The sequence below is a fragment of the Heterocephalus glaber genome, unplaced genomic scaffold (genome assembly GCF_053883595.1).
Source record: "Heterocephalus glaber isolate CG9 unplaced genomic scaffold, H.glaber_assembly_v1.0 deba00000470, whole genome shotgun sequence".
NCBI classification, from domain to species: Eukaryota; Metazoa; Chordata; class Mammalia; order Rodentia; family Bathyergidae; genus Heterocephalus; species Heterocephalus glaber.
Window position 1 is genome coordinate 12,668,264 of NW_028258145.1, and position 20,738 is coordinate 12,689,001.

Genomic DNA, 20,738 nt, shown 5'->3' on the forward strand with positions numbered 1-20,738 from the left:
TGGCTCAATCAAGGAAAGTCCTGGTTTCTGAGCACAGTGCCCCATGGATTTTCTTCTCCAACCCAAACCCTCTCCCACATACTGCATACCCCCTACCAGAGCCCTGAACTGCACTCTTGGACCTTGACAGACAGGCTGTTTACATGACTCCCACTCCCCACCCCAGTTGTCCAGCAAGCATGTGCTACTATCAGGCTGGCCTAAGCATGCCTGTGAACAGACTGAAATAAAACATAGTGGGAAAAGTTGTAGGTGATTTCCCTACAAATAATTACTTTGAACATTAGTTTTAATTGGCGGAATGCAAGGACCTTTAACAGACCAATCTTTCTTTTGTTCAATGTTCTCATAACCTTCAAGTGAAGGTAGAGGGCATAGCATATTTGAAGGTGCCAGAATTACACTCCAGGGTCAGTGCCCTGAGACATGAACCTTCTTTGTCAGGCATGACACCTTAGGACCTAGAACTTTGTGTAACTCACAAAACTCTACCAGATACTCTCTCAGGTGATGCTTGAGCCTTTATAGATGGCTCAGACACAGCCATAACTTTTAGTATCTCTGTTCCTGCTTCAGTGTCCTGAAGCTAGAGATAGTAAAAATGTGGGGTGGGGGCCAGAGCATTCTAAACCCGGTATATCTGGCTGGAATATTTTAATCTTACTACAATCCCATCAAGAGACCTTTTCTTAAATCTCCCATAGTATGACTGGTTATATCTTGAGTTTCAACCATATAATGAAATGCTCCCAAATGTACGGGGCAAATTTTATTAATGTCACTGTATATCACATAGAGAATCAGGAAGCAATCTATCTCAAAAGGGAAAGAACGCTTCCAGGATGCAAAGAAAACACCCCACCCCCTTGCACCCTTTTCTACATCCCCAAACAGGCATATATACCAAAAGAACAAAACGGAATTTAGCATTTTCTGAAGACCTACTGGGTTCTAGTTCTAGCCACAGCAGTTAACTCTTTGAATCCCAGCCCATATTTTACATTCTTGAGAATTCAGTCTGAGAATTTTGGGGTTGGCTCAAGGTGACACACTGTAGCAAGTTAAGTCAGAATTTGAATCCGAAGCAGTGCCCTTCCCTCTGGGTCACAGCTTAGAAAATGCAGATCTGCCACGGGGAAATTAATGACCCATAGCTATCCTGTAGCAGCTCTGCGCCACAAGTGGGGCCTCAAGCCGGTTCTCGTGACTCAATCTTTCAGTTTCCACCCAAGTGCCTGACTGCGGGTGTAAAGCGACCACGTGAGCAGCCCCCCCCCCCCCCGCACCCTGGGCGAGGGACACAGCTTGTCTGGCCAAGGGCAAGTCACAGGTGTGACAATGAGCCAGGACTGGATCCTAGGAAACAAGCCCTCCCGCTTCGTCACCAGGCAGGCGCGAGATAACCTGGCCAGATGTGGCCACCAGGAACCGCAGGTCGGAACTGTGCTCAAAGTGCGGCACACCAAGCAAAAGGTGGCCGCGTGGAAGGAACTAGGGATGACCTTGACTGCGTCTTCAGCTACCCCCGTTTGATGACCTCGGGGGACGGGCGAGGGTCCCTCCCCTGCGGTCTCCGCCGGTCACCAGCCGGCGTGGACAGACTGTGTAGGGATAACCTGGCGAGGCCGAAGAAAGGGGATCGTCCTGCCCCACGTGGACCAGCTCCCCGGTGGGGGCGTGGCCGTCGGCACAGGCCGGGCCAATGAGCGCCTCCGTGGGGCTCACCCGGCCTGGCACGCTTGGCCGGCGGGTAGCTGCGTCATCCAGGGGGCGGGGCTTCGGGCCAGCGCGAGGCGCCTCAGGTCACGCGGGTCGCGGCGCCGGCTATAAGTAGGGGCCGGCGGCGTGCTCCGCCAGAGTGATGGCTGCTGGCGCACGCTGCGTGCTTTCTCTTCTCGGCTGCTGAGGCGCCCGCAGCTGCGTGCTGCGTGGGTCCCGAGCCCCGCCGAGGTGTCCCCGGTTCCGCTGTCCTCGGCTGCCTGCTCGCCGGCTTCAGGTGCGTGCGTCCGTGGCTCCAGCCCGCCGCCGCAGCCTTGGTCTCGTCATCTCCACTTGGCCCTCCCTTTTCTCTGGTGAGTGGTGGCGCCGGCCGGCAAAGGCTCATTCTTCTCCCGGGGGCCAGGCGTGGACTCCGCGGCGAGGGAGGCTTCTGGCGGGCGTGGGCGGCTCCTAGCCTTCTGCTGTCTCCTTGCTCCCTCCCCCATCCAGTCACCCGCCCCCGGGCGTTTTTGGCGGTCCTCGGGCAGCGCGCGCGGGAACGGCCCTTTTCCGGTTTCCGCGCGTAGGGCGCGCGCGGACTGGCGGCCTGGGGCCGGGGCAGGCCGGGCCGGGCCGGGCGGGGCCGGGGACCCAGGACACCAGGACACCACGTGCCCTGCCGCCGCCCCGTGCCTCCTGCGGGGGACAGGGCCGGCTGGCGCAGTGGACACGGCGGGGTGCGGAAGTGCCCCCCCCCCCGCTCGCTACTATTGTTATTTTTTTCCCTCTTCGCTCCCCAGGATGAACTTACGTCCTTTCTATAATCCGCCATGGAATTCTCCTGCGTGCTTCTAGCCCTCCAGAGCCAAAGACACCCCAGACAACAGACGCCCATACGCAGTGTATAGCAGTAACTCCCCAGCTCGGTTTCTGTGCCGTAGTTTACAGTATTTAATTTTATATCATATATATTGTTAAAACGTTTTTGATACCTCATATTTCTGTTTACACATCTTGAAAGCCGCTCAGTAATTCTCTCGTTAATTTAAAAAAATCCACTACTCTAGAGAATGACTGCTACTACTACTGCTGCTTTTGGTCCATTATGGATGCTCATCTTGGGCTTCATCATTGCATTTATCTTGGCATTCTCCGTGGGAGCCAATGATGTAGCAAATTCGTTTGGTACAGCTGTGGGCTCAGGTGTAGTGACCCTGAAGCAGGCCTGCATCCTAGCTAGCATCTTTGAAACTGTGGGCTCTGTCTTACTGGGGGCCAAAGTGAGCGAAACCATCCGGCAGGGCTTAATTGATGTGGAGATGTACAACTCGACCCAAGAGCTGATGGCAGGTTCAGTCAGTGCTATGTTTGGTAAGTTCTTTTTATGTACTGTACTCTTAGTGGTGGATGAGCAAATTTGAATCATGGGTGGTTTCGTTTTGGTGTTCCACCTTTCAGATTATTTCCATCGGAACACATTGCTTACATAATGGAGTTTTGCCATTTATTTAATTAAATTTGACTTTTGTTTCAGGTTCTGCGGTGTGGCAACTAGGGGCTTCGTTTTTGAAGCTCCCCATTTCTGGGACCCATTGTATTGTTGGTGCAACCATTGGTTTCTCCCTTGTGGCCAAGGGGCAGGAGGGTGTCAAGTGGTCTGAACTTATAAAAATTGGTATGTTTAATTCTGAATCGCTTTTTATTCTTATAGGTTACCATGATATTATGTATGTTAGTACATCGTGTGAAGTAGAGGGACAGATTTAGGAGATTTGAAAATAGAGCATTTAAATACTTTTTGGTTGTTGGGTTCCATTAGTTGATCTTTTTTTCCTAATTTGTTCTATTCCAGTGATGTCTTGGTTCATCTCTCCTCTGCTTTCTGGTATTATGTCTGGAGTTTTATTCTTCCTTGTTCGTGCATTCATCCTCCGTAAGGTAATTTTTCTCCTCCCTGTTAGGACCTTTCATGGGTCATACTGTCCTACTCAAACTCAGCATTCTCGGCAGATGTGATTGGTATGTAGGTATGTGGCCTTGGGAAGTTATAAAAGTTCTTTGTTCTGTATATGTATATTGTGCAACTCTGAAAAAAGCAAGTTTTTAGTACCCAAGAGGGCATTCAGGAAGGAAAAATTGAGTACCATCAGTTGCCAAGAAATAGAGACTGAAATGAAACAGTCTGGAAGTTTATTTAAAAGTGGCTTTGTCTAGCTGTATGCAGATAAATACTTTAAACCACCATTATTCAGGCCAGTTGGAATTGTAAGCTTGGTGTTCAACAAATCACAATATCCCCTGTGGCTTTCTCTAAGGTGCCAGTGATGGGTCTTTACAGTTTTGACTAGCATAACCAGTTTATAAGCTTCTAGATGAAGGCCCTGCCTCCCATAGTTACTCCAATTTCTCAGAATAGGTAAAAATAAACAGATTTTTTTTTTTTGAGGGGAGCAAAACATTCAGATGACTGTTAAATTTCCTGTTTATTTGAAAATTCCTTTTTTTTTTGGTACCGGGGATTGAACTCCAGACCTTGCGCTTGCGAGGCAGGCAGCAGAACCACTGAGCTAAGTCCCCAGCCCTGAAAATTCCTTTTGACTAGGGTCGGGGATTTAGCTCAGTGGTTCCGCTGCCTGCCTGGCAAGCGCAAGGACCTGAGTTCGATCTCCAGTACCAAAAAAAAAATTCCTTTTGACTTTACAGACCCAGTATTAATTTCTTTTTATCAGGAAGTCTGATGCTGGCTCCACAATAAATGTAGACAACAAGGGATTATGTTGGCATTGGACTAAGTTACAGAAAGAATAAATGCATTTTTCTCAGGAAACAAAGTTGTCCTTTTTCCAAGGTGAATGGCTTTTAACTGTCCATTGTTAAGTTCTTTAAAAAGTGCCCCTAAACTGGAAATCTGAGTGAAGGGAGATAGGTACCTTAATCCCAGCGGGTAAGAAAGTATTTGGACCCCCACTTGTCTGGTCTAGTTTTAAGCTTCTCTGGGGAAGGATTTATGTCTGTCTCCTTAGAAGTTCTGTAACAGGTAAAGTGACTCACTAATCACTATTATGCACAGACTGAGTCCAGCAGAACATAACAGTTTAACACTTTGAACATTTGAGACACCTGTAGCTTGGCATGATATGACTGAGAGTAAACAGTTCACTGATACTCTTTAAGTTGGGTACTGTTTCAGCAAGGAGGTATGATTAGCACCCCCCTCCTACCTCCCACAACTATGGTGTATGATAATATGATTCATAAATTTGAGGGTCTCAGTGATTAGGGGCCTGAGTTTTTAGTGTTCTTAATAGAGCCTTATATCCCACTACATACTAGAGAATCAGAAGAATTCATGGGATTCCCTTTTAGGGATTCCTGCTTTATAAAGGTTTATATTGGCCCTTTTGATTTGTTGGGAATAGATCATTCTGATTCTGGAGAGACTGTGTGTCTAATCTCCGCAAAACAAATTTGCTTTCCTTTCTGGAGGGAGAAATGTGAGGTGCAGGGAGGGATATTCAGGTGCCTAGAACCTCTTAGATGAGGAATGTGTGCCAGGTTACTTTGCCATGTTATTAAGAGCTCATGTTAGACATGTTAACTTGTTAACTGCATGTAAGTGTGGGGATGGGAATGATCAAGAATGATTGGAACAGTGTTTAAAACCAGGCTGACTTTGAGGATCTCCACATACATACACACGCCAGTCTTAATAACATGACTTTTTAGCTGAGTGTCAACATTTGTGGTTACTGTTGAGTTTTAAATTTTAAGAAAACATCCTTAGACAGATAAGCTTTGGAATCTTAGCTGCTGTAATTGAATATTGGACTAAGGTCTGTTCCAACTGTTAGAATTTATATGGCCTTAAAAATTAAGGACAAAATGCTTTATTTCAGAAACTGCATTTTGAAAATTTACTGTTTTCTGACTTTCCAAAGGTGTTAATTTAGTTGGAAAAGGAAGGATGGAGGTGAGCTACTTCTGTGAAGGACTGTAGCATTAAATAGAACAGGTGAAGGGTAAAGTTTTCCTGTTGGAAATTTATTTATTTTTTTGGTACCGGGGGCCTTGGGTCCTTGCACTTTTGAGCTTTCCAGGCAGCCAGCGGAACCACTGAGCTGAATCCCTGGCCCCTTGTTGGATATTTAAATTCTGTTTTTTTATTTTGGTACCAGGGATCGAACTCGGGTCCTTGCACTTGGCAGCAGGCGACGAAACCACTGAGCTAAATCCCCGGCCCTGGATATTTAAATTCTGAAAGTCAGGAAAAACCCAGCTTTCTTCATTCTCCCATTTGTTAGCATAGGAGTTGCCTTAAATATATCCAGGATATCTTTTATTTTAGACAAAAACTTACGGGTGTACCCAATATATGAAAAATAAAGCTACTCTGATGAAGGTGAGGCATTATGAAGATCCCTTTTCCTATTTTATGTAACTAGATCATGAGGTATTCACATTATTTTCAGGTAAAATTTTAAGGTGTTAAAAATAGATCATATAGTGATTTTTTTTTTTTGGTACCAGGCATCAAACTTGGGACCTTGCGCTTGTGAGGCAGGCGCCGGAACCACTGAGCTAAATCCCCGGCCCTATAGATCATATAGTAATTAATTATTTCATAAAATTATTAATCCTGGTTACCTCTTGGGAGTGACTGGGAAGAGGAGGAAGGAACTCTAGCTTTCTTTTTAAAACTATGATGTATTTCATAATATACTCTAGTGTCATTTATTCTCTACTTCATATCCAGAACTTTGTTTACCTCAGGTAATACTTAATTGGGCTGTGTGAAAAAATAAGTACATAAACTGCTTAACTCATCACAGTATGATTTATTGAGACTGTATTACCAAGTAATAGAGTATTTGAAAAATCTGTTAGAAGTCCCTATAATGTCTATAGACCATTCTGTGTCTGTAGGCCCCTAATGGGTTTCAGTCTTTAGAGTGGGGGCATTAGGTTTTTTGGGAGAATTTTCTTAAAACTGTGCATAGCCTTTTGAAGAAAAGTAGATGGCTTGGGTTCTTAACCTTGTTATCTGTCCTTAGGTTGTGACCAGTACTGTTACTATTCAGAGATAATTAACAGTTCCTGGGTTCTTTAAGGTTGTATTTTTGTTTTGTCTATTTCACTGTTAGTATTCTTTTAAACAGTGGATAAGAGAGTTAAAATTAAAATTGGTTTTCAGGGAGGGCTTATCTCTACTGATTAGGAATGATATCCTTATTCCACACATAGGTCTATAAACTTTCTTTTCTGTTTTGTTGATATTAAGCCACTACCTCCATCTCCCCAAAGTATTGATAATATTTTTTTTGGTCAGAAGTTTTAGTATCTCTTGGGTCTTTCCCTCTGTCTCTTCTTCCCCAAGATTTTCTGTTGGAATTGTGGTTAAGATAGCATTAAAACTTAAGGCTGTTTTGGAAGATTAGCCTTCCAAATAATTCAGATCTGTTTTCTTATTCTTGTTTTACTTGGATGTTTTTCTGTAGAATTAATAAACAGTTGTAAGTGCAACTAATTTTTTGTCACACTGGAGCCATTTTACCTGCTGATACTTCTGTCATAGCTGAGTGGCTTATCCTTCTCTCCCCTGAGACATTTAAGTCTTTCCTCAAGTGATACTCCCTTTCCCCCTTCAATTAAAATGTGCTCATCCTTCCCATCAGTGTCTCCTTGCCCTTCTTTACTTCACAGTATTTATCAGTGTTTTATATTATTCCATACCAGAATATGGAGTATCGGTTCTATGAAGACAGAGACTTACTTGGTCTCATTCCCTCTTGTGCTTCAGTGCCCAGAATAGTTCCCTTTTTTTTGGGTACCAGGGATTGAGCACAGGACCTTGCACTTTGGAGGCAGGCTCAGTGCCACTGAGCTAAATCCCCAGCCTTCCAGAATAGTTTTGTTGTTTTTTTTTGTATTAAATTCTTTTATTGGTACATTGTAGGTATACAACACAATTACATTTCTCATTGGGAATTGTACCTTTATATAATGCATCTTGGTTCTTATGTTTTCCCCATTCCTAGCCCTCCCTTCACGCCCTCCACCCTTCCCTATTTACAAAGACTTTATTTCCATTTTTTCCATTTCTCATCATTTTTTCCTTTCCCTTCTTTCCTTTCCCCTGCCCCTCCCACTACCCCTACCCCTTTGGACCTTTTCTTCCTATTTTACATTATCGATTATTCATTCTAATAATTGGTACATTTTAGGTATACGATATAATGACATTCATCATTCTTCCAGAATAGTTCTTGGCAGTCTCTTGACTGAGTGAATGACCTAGCGAACAGTTGATTTTTATCTTTGCACTTGGATAAAGCACTGATTATATAGGTAGTGCTGTGTCTTATCAGATACAATATTTAGATAAAGTGGTTGTTGCAGATACATGCTACGTGTTTTATTTTTAATATTTGAAGCATAAGGTCAGATAAGGAATTCTCTAAAGTCTCATAGTCTGTTGCTGTCATCTCATGTCTAGTACATCCTCAGGCATTTAAGTTTACATATGAACTTCAGGTACCTTGGAACTTGGTATTGAAACATATTCAGGATATTATCAGTCACTAATATAGGTAATCTTATTAAAAATAACATAGGAAAAGGTCCTTTAAGTAGAAGATAGAATTAGTTTTCTTCGCAAGACTTTTAGGAAAAGCCTAGTTTGCCTTGGAAATTACTATGATAAGACTGTTGTTAGCATTGAAATTCCCAAACATGCCCTATTTTAGGTTTCTCTAGAAATGGGTTAACTTTTACAGCTTTTAAGATATTGATCTTAATGTTTTATAGGCAGACCCGGTTCCTAATGGTTTGCGAGCTTTGCCAGTTTTTTATGCCTGCACAATTGGAATAAATCTCTTTTCCATCATGTATACTGGAGCACCGTGTAAGTACATACCAAAATATTTAAATGTGAATTTAACGTTATTTATAAAACTTTGCATTAAATGCCCAATTTACCCCTTTTTGCTTTACAGGGCTGAAATCTCCTAGAAGGTGGCTGGCCTGTGCCCATTTCAGAAGGCTGCAGGCTAGTGTATGCTGAGTTAACCTAGATAGTTTTTCAACCAAAGAGACCTGCTCAGATTCTAAATCACTACAGACCTTTCCTCTTTAGTCTTCACAGGATCCACCGATAATATGATCTTCTTCCTTTTCTCCTATCTATGCTAAAAATGCTGAAATTGATACTGATCTCAACTACTGAAGAGTCACTGGTTACATATCTGTTCTTCACTAATCAGTCGTTTAGGACTGGTTTGCTGGATATCATTTTTCTCTCCCAAATGGAGCTACTTCTATTTCTAAGCACTAAATTTACTCCTCTGAATCTGCTTGAATGAGAAGAGTTGAGATGTTTAACACCTGTTCTAAGTACACTGAGAAGAAGAATTTATGCAGCTGAGAGGAAAAATAACTTGTGAGAATGTAAAGGTTGAAATGTTGATTGCTTTCATACTGGTACTTAGGCAAGGCATGAATTAAGTTATGGCACTGCTTAATTTGGCAACTACAAGAGATTAATAACTTGCATCTTGTCAAGCAGGACAGTACAGTTTTGGCTTCTAGGCCTATTTAGCCAGATGGTTCTTGAGTGCATGAGACAGTGGCTTTTAAGTATTTTGACTGACCTACTGGAAGAGGTATATTGTATGTTGCCGCCCAGGGCACACATGCATATGTATATAGGCATAGATACGTATGTACCTGTTCGCATATGTATGTGCATACATAGAAAGTAGTGTCAGGAAGCAATTTATCCTACGTGCTATGTACTCATATTTTCAAATATTTTAACTTTTTAGTGCTTACTTTGGTTCATTGATTTCAGTTTTGACTAATGGATTGTGACTTGCTTTTTAAGTCTTGAAATAAGTCACCAATATGGAGCTCATATTTTTGACCTTGCCTTTATTACTGGAATATCAAGAAAGGAATAGACAACTTTATGAGAATATTGGTCTTGGAGGATGCCACATTCCATATTGAGTGGTATATATGAAGAAAGGCTTATATGCCCAATTTCCTTCTGTTACAAATTGAGTCCTTCATGCTAAACTGAAAAAACTTCAATGAGTCTAATCATTTATGGTTTATGTGTTAGTACAAAGGTTAAATAAGATTGGAAACACATTTTCAGTCCTTTTTTTGTGGGTGGTGGGGAATTGAACCCAGGGCCTTTGTAGTGAGTTTAACCTCCTTGCCCTCCTTATAAATTTTAACACAGCCACAGTAAGTTGCCCATGCTGGGCTTGAATGATCTTTCTGTCTCTGCCTTCCAGAGTGCTGGGATCACAGGCATGTACTACCTTGCCTGACTGTTTCAGTCATTTTTTAAAATGGGAACTTCGGTAACTTGTTCTTTATGAATCATTTACAAGAAAACCCAGTCTTCTTTCATTTCCTCTTTTGACTTAGAATATAGATAAATTTAAATTGTGATAGAGATTGGTTAAATTTCATGTATATTTTACCCTACATAACTACAAGGTCAAAATTAAAAGTAGAAATTAAAATGAAAAAGACTTAATAGTCACCATAGAACTTGAGTTTTGAAGGGACCTCAATTTATGTCTGATTTTTACATATTTTTGGGAGGCAGTGAGTTTCTATTTGATAAGTTATTTAATACCTGATCAGCAAAATAAGCAAAACAAGCTTAAGTAGCTAAGCTGTTTAAACTATAGATCTTAGATAGAATTGTGTGGTATTTTCCTTCTGGCTTTACTTTAGGCAGGTAGGTAGGAGCCTCTTGGTGGGAAAGTGACAAGCAGATGTTACTACCGATCCTTGAACCATGTGAAAACGTATTGGTGGGGACGTCTCTTCAAGATATGGCTTATTAGTGAAACTACCACTAAATTCTTCCTTTTGTTTGTGAAAGGCAAGTGTATTCTTTAAACTATTATCTTTTCATAGATAATATTTCAAAAGAATACGTACGAGCAAATGTAATATGTGGTAGTTAGACTCGGTGGGGAGCTGGGTGAGGAGTAGGATGCTTCTGTTTGTTTCCTGGCTAGTCACAGGTCCTCATATGTGATCCTTACATCTTCTGCCAAAAAATGAAAAAGGTAGACCATGAAAAGACTGAGGACATGAGTCCAGAAGGTGTTTACTGGGCCAAACTGATGTGGGTTTAAGATGTGGGGTTTTCTCCCAGATTAGTGTATCTACCAGAATAGTAAACTCTGGAATTGAAGCTCTCAGCAGCTGTGAAGGGTGATGGGCTGGATTGGGGAAGCCCTGTGTTCCTACAGGAGGGTTTACACGTTATTGCAGGGGGCTGTTGCCCTGGGGTTTTCAAGATGCACCGTTTTATCTCCTAGTGCTGGGCTTTGACAAACTTCCTCTGTGGGGTACCATCCTCATCTCGGTGGGATGTGCAGTTTTCTGTGCCCTTTTCGTCTGGTTCTTTGTATGTCCCAGGATGAAGAGAAAAATCGAACGTAAGTACATAACTTGTAGCAGAAATGTTTTAACTAGTAGTGTGTTTATTTTTGTTTAGGTACTTGTAAAACTCCACTATTTGCATAGATTGGCAAATTAAGATTTTAAGTGGAAATTTGTGAATATGGATTTGTTTTCCAAACTATTTTATGTGGACTTAAAATGACCTGAGACTTAGTCATAAAGAATATTCAACCTAAATTGGAGAGATAAGTTAGGCATTTAATCTTTTTAAAAAATGTACCTTGGTCGGTAGCCAGTGGCATAGAAATTGTAGCCTGCATTAATTGGCAAGTGAGAGGATAGCTTCATGAAAATAAGGGTTAGGCACAAAATGTTTTCATACTATGTATAATTGCAGACTAGCAAAATGAAGCCTAATATATGCAGCTGATCTCATATACACATTTTACAGTGTATATACATGTTCAGATGCATGTTGTGTTTGTGCTAGAATTGTACAAATTCTAGAAGTAAGCATTTTCAAGTGTCATATAAAGGAATTGTTTAGGTCATTACAACTCTTTATTATGTAATTAAATACTGAATACTGTAAATTTCGTTTGGTATCAGTCTTATTTAAATCTTGTATTTCTTTTCTTTTTTTTCTTGTATTCCTTTTCTTATTGGCTGAGATCTTTTCAATCATTTTCTGCCCAGCTCATGTGTGCAAATGCTAGATTAGCAATGTAAAGTTTATTTTTCATCAGTGGAGGGATGCACAGACTGCAGCAGGAAGAATGCTGCGTCATAGCCAAACTGAGGAGCCTCCAAGAAGCTCTGAGCTACCGCCTGAGGCGCATGTATAGCGTTAGCCAGGTTTTCAGGACTCTGTGACCTCGTTTTTCCCTCTGGAGAGAAGTGGATAAATCTTGCTATAATGCTAGTCTGATGTAACTGAAATGCCTGAACTGATCAGTAAACATACTAAGCACTGGCTTCATAATGGAAAATACTCCTGTCATGCTATGGGAACCACAAGGTGCATCTCTTTGTTTTGTAGACTTAGATGTTAAAGTTGTCATTTTCAGTTAGCTGCCTTTATACATCACTTTGCTTGAGTTCTTGGACTGAAATTTGGGTCACTGCTTTTTATTTTTTATTTATTTATTTATTTAATTTTTTTGGTACTGGGGATTGAACTCGGGACCTCACGCTTGCAAGGCAGGCGCTGGAACCACTGAGCTAAATCCCCGGCCCCGGGTCACTGCTTTTTAAAGAAGAATGTGAGTTAGGGGCAGTCTAGCTTTTTAGTTGACTCAGGCCCAAGGTTGAGCTGCCTTCCACTGCAGGGATCTGAGAAGGCTTTTTGCATTTGTAAAGGGTTGTAAAAAATAACCAGGAGTATGGAATGGTTGCAAAACCTAAAATATTTCCTGCCTAGCCCTTAATAGCAAAAGTTTGCAACTCCGACAGAGGGTGTGCTACATTGTTGACTTGTTCCTAGGTGAAAGATGAGTTACTGACATGATAAAGCAGGCAAGAAAGGTCCCCTGAATGTTCACATATATTCCTTTTTTTTTTTTTGGTATTGGGGATCGAACTCGGGTCTTTGCGCTTGCGCAGCAGGCGGCGAAACCACTGAGCTAAATCCCCGGCTCTGTGTTTACAAATATTCTTATTTTGAGATGGATTGGATGGGGGTGGCACAATATGGAGCAAGGTAATGTGGCCAAAACCAAACTAATACCCCCCCTCTTTTTTTTCTAGGAGAAATAAAATCTAGTCCTTCTGAAAGCCCCTTAATGGAGAAGAAGAATAGCTTGAAAGAAGACCATGAAGAAACAAAGTTGTCTCTCGGTGATACTGAAAGCCGGATTCCTGTATCTGAGGTAGGATCTGCCAGTGTCCCCCTTCGAGCTGTGGTGGAGGAGAGAACAGTATCTTTCAAACTCGGAGACCTGGAGGAAGCTCCAGAGCGAGAGAGGCTTCCCAGAGTGGACCTGAAGGAGGAGACCAGTGTAGATAGCACCATAAACGGTGAGTTAATATTCCCAAGTGTCCCTCTAGTCTCTTGTGCTGAGGAGGCTTACTGTTGCTGGACTGACTCTTACCTTTCATGCTTGGCCAGGTGCAGTGGAGTTGCCTAATGGAAACCTTGTTCAGTTCAATCAAGCTGTCAGCAATCAAATAAACTCAAGTGGGCACTATCAGTATCACACAGTGCATAAAGATTCTGGCTTGTACAAAGAGCTGCTCCATAAGTTACATCTGGCCAAGGTGGGAGACTGCATGGGAGACTCGGGTGACAAGCCCTTGAGGCGCAATAATAGCTATACTTCCTACACCATGGCAATTTGTGGCATGCCTCTGGATTCATTCCGTGTCAAAGAAGGAGAACAGAAGGGTGAAGAAATGGAGAAGCTGACATGGCCCAGTGCAGACACCAAGAAGCGAATTCGAATGGATAGTTACACCAGTTACTGCAATGCTGTGTCTGACCTTCACTCTGTGTCTGAGATGGACATGAGTGTGAAGGCCGAGATGGGTCTGGGTGACAGAAAAGGAAGTAGTGGTTCTTTGGAAGAATGGTATGACCAGGATAAGCCTGAAGTGTCGCTCCTCTTCCAGTTCCTGCAGATCCTTACAGCCTGCTTTGGGTCTTTCGCCCATGGTGGCAATGACGTTAGGTCAGTCCACTTTTAATCCTTGGTGTGCTGACTCTGAACTGTCTCCTCTTTTTTATCTGCTTGTTTGAGTACTCCTGCTCCCCATGCGATACTGAATAATCTAGATAGAGTGAGATAATAGCAGTTATTGACTTAATAAACAATAGAATTTTATTCTTTAGAGAGATTACAGAGTGTTTTTAACTTTTTTTTGGCACTGGGGATTGAACTCAGGACCTTGCCCTTGGCAAGGCAGGTGCAGTGCCACTGAGCTAAATCCTTGGCTCCTTAACTTTACTTTTATACATGATAAATATAAACAGATGGTTTTCACAGAGAAACCTTCTGTCCAGATGGGGTTTAATTCTTTGATAGTAGATTATGGGATGTAAGATGAAAACTTAAAATCACTGTGCTGTTGAATGAATTTGTGGGTTGATATCCTTAGTTCCATGGTCAGTAAGCATCACTGGGACAGAGTTGCTTAAACTGCCTGTAGGAAGAGGGCCCCAAGTGCATGGCACTCTGCTCTGCCAGAATAGTTTTCATTTTTTTCTGTCGTGTGTGTTCAGGTTCTATCTATTTCCTTTGAAAGAAAGGCTCATTTGCCAAATGAGCTTGAAAGTCAGGCTTAGACAACCTAGTGAATCATTTAGCACTTTGGGTCTTGCCAAAATGTAGTTCTGCCTGGAAAGTCATCTTTGTCCCTTTTTTTTCTTCCAGCAATGCCATTGGACCTCTGGTTGCTTTGTATCTCGTTTATCGGACTGGGGATGTTTCTTCAAAAGAGGCAACCCCAATATGGCTTTTACTGTATGGTGGTGTTGGCATCTGTGTTGGGCTGTGGGTTTGGGGAAGGAGAGTTATCCAGACCATGGGCAAGGATCTGACCCCAATCACACCCTCAAGGTGAGTAGGTAATTTACAGCAGGTCTTAGAAAGTTTAGTGCTCATTCTTTTAAGAGATATAATACTGCATAGTGTTAACAGACAAATCTCTCAAAGTGACCAAGTTTGTGTAAATTTCTGATGTTCTCATTGTTGACCTGAACCTTTTTATTGCCTGGCCTGAAACATATTGGTTGAACATTTACCCACCCAGCTCCTGAAGAAAATGTGTGTACTAAAAGTGAATAGCTAGCTATATGTACTTAGCTTTTGTGTTTATTTGGGAGCTAAGACTGATGTTTAATAAATTCCTCAAAATAAAAGTGAAAATTTTAATGATATTTCAGAAGAACTTAACCCTCAGATGTTAACAGAATAGGGAAAGAGGGGAGTCCCATGGCCCCATTTAAAGTAGATTTCAGGGGCTATAGGAAATAAAGATGTTGGGAGGTTTTGTCACTGAGTAGAACCAGGCAGAATTGTGTTAACCAAAGATTAGTGTTTATTAAAACAAAAATAAAATCCTGAATTCTTGACAAGAATTTTTATGTCTACAGTGGCTTCAGTATTGAACTGGCATCTGCCCTCACTGTGGTAATTGCATCAAATATTGGCCTTCCCATCAGTACAACACATTGTAAAGTAAGTATCATCAAATATTCATGTACCTTTTTTTGTTTGTTTGTTTTTTGGTATGGGGGATCGAACTCAAGTCCTTGAGCTTGCAAGGCAAGTGACGGAACCACTAAGCTAAATCCCCGGCCCTCATGTACCTTTTGATGGTTGTAGTAATATGTGGAGTGTTTGTTTGCTTTAGAAAGCTTTATGTAGTTGTAATCTTAAGGATAAGTGATTATATGAGTAAAGGCTTCTATTTTACAGTTTCTTGCCTATTCTTAAGTTCTCTTACATGTAGCTGTAATTTTCAGCTGCTAACCTCTTCCATTGTTACTTGCCTGTCATTACAGTCACTTTATGGTGTCTTTGGTTTTGAGTGATTTCTACATAGCAATGTTATGTTCTTTTCCTGTGGGGAAACTAGAGTAGTGTGGGTAACATGCTAATAAATGGGCCAGCTATTTAGTTCTGGCTGAATGGGCTTTTGCTACCACTTGTGGCTGATGCTCTGGTTTTAACTGTTGGAAGGGTAGTGTACTTACTTTCTGTAAGTATATATACTTTCTGCATATATTCAGGGCCCTTCAGGACTGTAGTACTGAGGATATTGTACCATTTTTAGTAAAAATTAGCACAGATTTAATGATTTGATTTTTACATTACCCTCATTTTTCCATGAGTAATCATAACTTGTTAGAAACCAACTTTCATGGAATTGGTCTTGTCCATTTGGCTGGGCTCCTTGTCTAAACGAGTTCAGGTGTCTTTTTGCCAAAATACTTTGGGCACTTAACTAACTAGTTTCCTTGGTCTGTGTCTCTCCTAGGTGGGCTCTGTTGTGTCCGTTGGCTGGCTCCGATCTAAGAAGGCTGTTGACTGGCGACTCTTTCGCAACATTTTTATGGCCTGGTTTGTCACAGTCCCCATTTCTGGCATTATCAGTGCTGCTATCATGGCAGTCTTCAAATATCTTACTTGAGAGTATAAATCTGAGATGTAAATTTGTGTCAATGTTTGGACCACCCTATACATTCCTGCTCCCTTGAAGAATGATTACAGTGTTACCGAAGACCTGACAAGTCTTGAAAAAGTCTTTGAAAGTTTGGGAGCTGTGGAAAGGAAGTGTTACTTTATGCTGTAATCGCTTTTGTGCAAAATATGACTTGTCTCAAAATTAGCTATGTAAAATAGCCAGGTTTCCACTGGTTCCTCCTGAAGTCCCCTTTCTTTCTGGGCTGTGAATTCCTGTACATATTTCTCTACTTTTTGTATCAGGCTTCAATTCCATTATGTTTTAATGTTGTCTCTGAAGATAATTGTGTGTGTATGTATATGCGTGTTTCTTTTCTTTTTTCTTTTTTTAAAACAATCATGCAGAGCCAGTTGATGGAGTGTACTCTGCTTTGTTAGTTTCACCAGCTTCTGCCCTAACATGTACAGGGATTTAAAAACAAAACTTGTAACTGAAGCTTCCCTTGTAGTCTCCTATAGAAATAGAATCATTGGCACTCTGCCGTCCTGTCAGTTGTGGCAGGTTCTATCAGCATATGTGGGAACTTCTTAGAGGGATGAGGTTTTTTGAACACAGTGAAAATTTAAGTTACTAGTAACTTCTTTGCAAGCAGTTCATTGACTGTTGTGAAGAAGTAGGGAGAAAAAGCCTTTTGGCAATCTTCATAATTTCTTTAAGATTTCTGGCAATGTGGGATGGATGAATGAAGTGGAATATGAACTTCGGGCAAGTTAAATGGGACAGCCTTCCATGTTCATCTGTCTACCTCTTAACTGAATAAAAAAAGCCTACAGTTTTTAGAAAATTTGTTCTCATGGTTTTTGTTCATATTTGAATTGTCTGCTCATGATCAGTTAGTCTTATATTGTTGTTAGGAACCTGTGAATGATGTCACAAGTGAGAGCTCCTATCCACCTTCAAGTTCCACACTCCCTTTTATTTCTGTGATCCCAGAAGACACATGACATTACTCCCTAGGGATTTTTGGAACAGCTTGGCATTTTTCCTTTAGCACAATTTTAAGACATTTTCATGTTAGTGCGTACAGATACACTTGTTTTTGACAGCTTGAGTTTTCCTGTTTGAATGGACTATTCTGCTTCACCTCCAGAGTGTTGGGATTACAGGTGGATGCCACCATGCTTGACCCTAACTTATTTTATTTTACATAGATGGTTTTTAGCTTTGATATTACACAGAAAGCTGAGATGAGTTTTGTATGTTTGTAGTTCAGCTTCATTTAAAAATTGCCAGTTTTAGGCCAGGGATTTAGCTCAGTGGTTTTGCCGCCTGCTGCACAAGCACAAGGACCCAAGTTTGATCCCCGGTACCAAAAAAAAATTAAAAAATAAATAAATAAATAAAAATTGCCAGTTTTGGATTCTTCAGTCTTGACCCATTCTTTTATCCTTGATCAGAACAGTTAATAAGTATATTTCTTTGCAAACTAGGTTGATGGTTTCTGTGTTGGAAGTTGTGGAATAATACTTTTGAAGTCTCGAGTTTCTTTAAGTGTTTTAATAGAATCCAGCATTAAGACTATCAAAGGATAAGGCTGTCTGATCAGACCTGTGCCTGCTCACCTAGGGCCAGGTTTTCCAGGGCTCTGTGCTTAATGGAGGACAGTACCCTTCCCAACATTTTTGGAAGAACAGTTGTTCCTGGGAAGGAGGAGCCCTAGAGCTAGGCAGTGACCAGAAGGGAGTTTATATTTCTGTATCTAATAAGGACATGTGCTGGAAAACCCTGACCTATTTTTTGGGGGGTCATAGATGTTGCCTTTCTTTCCTTCTTCTTTCTTTCCTTCCTTTCCTTTCCTCCCTTCCCTCCCCTCCCCTCCCCTCTCCCTCCCTCCCTTCCTTCCTTTCTTCCTTTCATTTGAGGTGAGGTCTCACCATGTAGTTCAGGCTGGCTTTGAACTCTGAGTGATCCTGCCTCAGCCTCTCAACTGCTGGGATAACGTGTGCGCCACCAGCTTTGTTGCCTCTTTTTAAACGTACACACAAAATCTGGGTTGTATGTAATTCAGTAAGAAGTTTGATGAAAACAGGTCTCTTGGTATTTTCCCTTTCCTGAGTCAACCACTTCCATTTCTTTGGGTATTTGCTGCTGTCCATCTAAGTAATACACGTTTTACTTTTAGGCTGAGTGTATGGTCAGTTGCAGGTACTTTCTCTGAGGCAGTTCTCAACCAAGGGTAATTTTCACTGATCTCATCCCCATTTTTGCTTGTCAAAACTGCCCAGGGATGCTGCTGCAAACATGTGACAGTGAACCAGTGCTGCTGAGGTTAGAAACTCGGATGCAAGGTGATCTGGTTGGGCTCTTTGCTTGGGGAACCCCAGAAAAAGACTCAGAAGGGCAAAAGCCTGACTGCTCCAAGTTCTGGGGCTCAGTGGGAGAAGTAGTCATCATGCATTTTAATCTCCTTGTTTTCAGTATAGATAGTCCTTGCTTTATGTGTCTGATAGTGAATTTCAAACACCATGGATTAATAAATAATACCAGTGCCTGGACAGCATGGTTTACATTTCAGTCACCTTGGTATATTAACTGAGTAACTGAATAACATGCAAATTTATTGGTAGCGTTTCAGTCTGCAAATCTTGAGAAAAAAAATCTTGAGAAAATACCACCTGCATTTCATGATCTGTGATCAGTACATAGTTTTATCCCAGTCTGTTGGTAACTGGTTAACTATGGATTTGTTACTCAGTTTACTCATGACATGGGTTTTGTGTTGCCTCCTTAACTCAGTAGTAGAAATGCTAGGCTAACTTTCGACTGCTATTGAGGTATGCTCTAGGTTCTCTTGTGAAAATCTTTTTATTATCAAACGCCATTTTTATCAATCCAGCCAGTGGACAAAGTTTATTTCTTTTGGTAACGGCCATTGAACTCAGGACCTTGCACTCGAGCGGCAGGCGTGGCACCACTGAGCCAAATTCGCGGCACTTATTTCAATTTTTAAAGCTTATTTAAAAAAGAATAATTATTTTGAGATGGGATCTCACTAGATTCCCCTGGCTGCCTTGAACTCCTGAGCTCAAGTGCTTTGCCTTAGCTGAGATACCAAGTCAGTGCCACTGTGTCCCCCTGAAAACTGTCTTAGACTTTTGGATAGGCTCTTGATGATACACTCAAACATCTTGCAAATTTTTTACCTGAAGTTTGAAAGAAATCGAGATCATCATGGCAAAAATTTACAGTAAAATTCAGTGGGGCAGAAACTGCAAATAACTTAAGGAGCCAAACCACACATTAATTGAGGTATGGTTGAAGACTGATGGGATGGCTGTTGGAGAACACGGTAGGTACCTAGGTAGGTAGGGTAGCCAAAGGAACATAATAAAGGTAAACTAAACAGGGAAGTGATTATAATAAAGAGAAAGCAGATATCACAGGAAGTGACACTGGCCAGAATTTGACAGTAAAAGACCTCTTGGAGATACTTCATAACACTCAAAGCCCAAAGGGTAAAATGATAGAAGCTGATTTTAAAAAACACTTAATGCCAGTATTTCCAATATTTTAAGAGTGCTAAAAATGATACTTTTATTATTTTCCACTTCTATTTTAAAATATTTTAAAAGTTTTAAAGTTCACTGAACAACTACACTTCTTCCTGTTATTATATCCCTTTGCATGGGTTTAGCATGTGTGGTCATTTTTGTGGATCCACATATGTACAGATGTCTGTACATTGCCTCAACTGCCTGCCTGTTATTTCCCATTCCCAGACCCTCTTCTTTGCCCTTTATAAAGTGCACACTTCCAGCCTGACACCACATGGAAGACTAATGGCTGGCTTTGGGAGCCCAGAGGCTTAACAGCTATTTCTTTTAAAAAAGGAAGTTTCATGGGCCGGGTAAGATTTAGCTCAGTGGTTCCGCTGCCTGCCTCGCAAGCAGAAGGACCTGAGTTTGATCCCTGGTAACAAAAAAAAAGGAAGTTTCATTATGGAAATGTTCACAATATACCTGAAAGACTGTAAGGAGCCCCATGCAGTCTGTACCTGATATCCAACACCAGCAAGCTCTAGGAACAATCAACTTTGCTATTTTTGTTTCATCCATTTCCTCCCCATACACTTAACATTTTTTTTTTTTACAATTATTGTAAAGCAAATCCCAGACACATCTCACTGTAAAATACTTTAGGATGTGTCTTAAGAAATAGTGGTTTTTAAAAAAAGTGTTAGCACAATGTGTTGTAAAATTAATAGTAATTTTCTAATCATTTAACACTACATCTGCCCTAATTGCTTCTTAGACTCAGTCTTTCTGGCTTTAGCCCCTTCATCTCTTCCAAAGTGCCCGGGTCTCCAATTTCTGAGCCTTCCAGTGGCCAGCTTAGCTTTAGCCTTCCCAGGTCAGCCAAGTCCATCTGCTGTCCAGCTGCTGCATCATTGTGATTATCTCTTGCCTATTCTTGATACTTATGCAGTC

The 20,738-nt window shown here is 41.4% G+C and overlaps 1 protein-coding gene across 4 annotated transcripts; it reads left to right on the forward strand.

Annotated features, from left to right (window-relative positions):
- Positions 1 to 1,748: 1,748 nt before the first annotated feature.
- Positions 1,749 to 17,095, forward strand: Slc20a1 (solute carrier family 20 member 1). Of its 4 annotated transcripts, XM_087204230.1 has the most exons (12): positions 1,832 to 2,072; positions 2,499 to 3,069; positions 3,233 to 3,373; positions 3,551 to 3,636; positions 8,503 to 8,599; positions 8,691 to 8,749; positions 11,043 to 11,162; positions 12,874 to 13,143; positions 13,235 to 13,793; positions 14,496 to 14,681; positions 15,218 to 15,302; positions 16,105 to 17,095. In XM_087204230.1, exons 7-12 carry the CDS (start codon positions 11,144 to 11,146, stop codon positions 16,255 to 16,257), a joined length of 1,272 nt encoding a protein of 423 aa, XP_087060356.1. In that variant the 5' UTR covers positions 1,832 to 2,072; positions 2,499 to 3,069; positions 3,233 to 3,373; positions 3,551 to 3,636; positions 8,503 to 8,599; positions 8,691 to 8,749; positions 11,043 to 11,143; the 3' UTR covers positions 16,258 to 17,095. The 4 variants fall into 4 exon arrangements, with proteins under 4 accessions (XP_087060357.1, XP_004844580.1, XP_087060356.1 ...); XM_004844523.4 differs by lacking the exon at positions 8,691 to 8,749 and having other exon boundaries at positions 1,823 to 2,072; XM_087204229.1 differs by lacking the exons at positions 1,832 to 2,072; positions 2,499 to 3,069; positions 3,233 to 3,373; positions 3,551 to 3,636; positions 8,691 to 8,749 and adding an exon at positions 4,333 to 6,806.
- Positions 17,096 to 20,738: the final 3,643 nt, after the last annotated feature.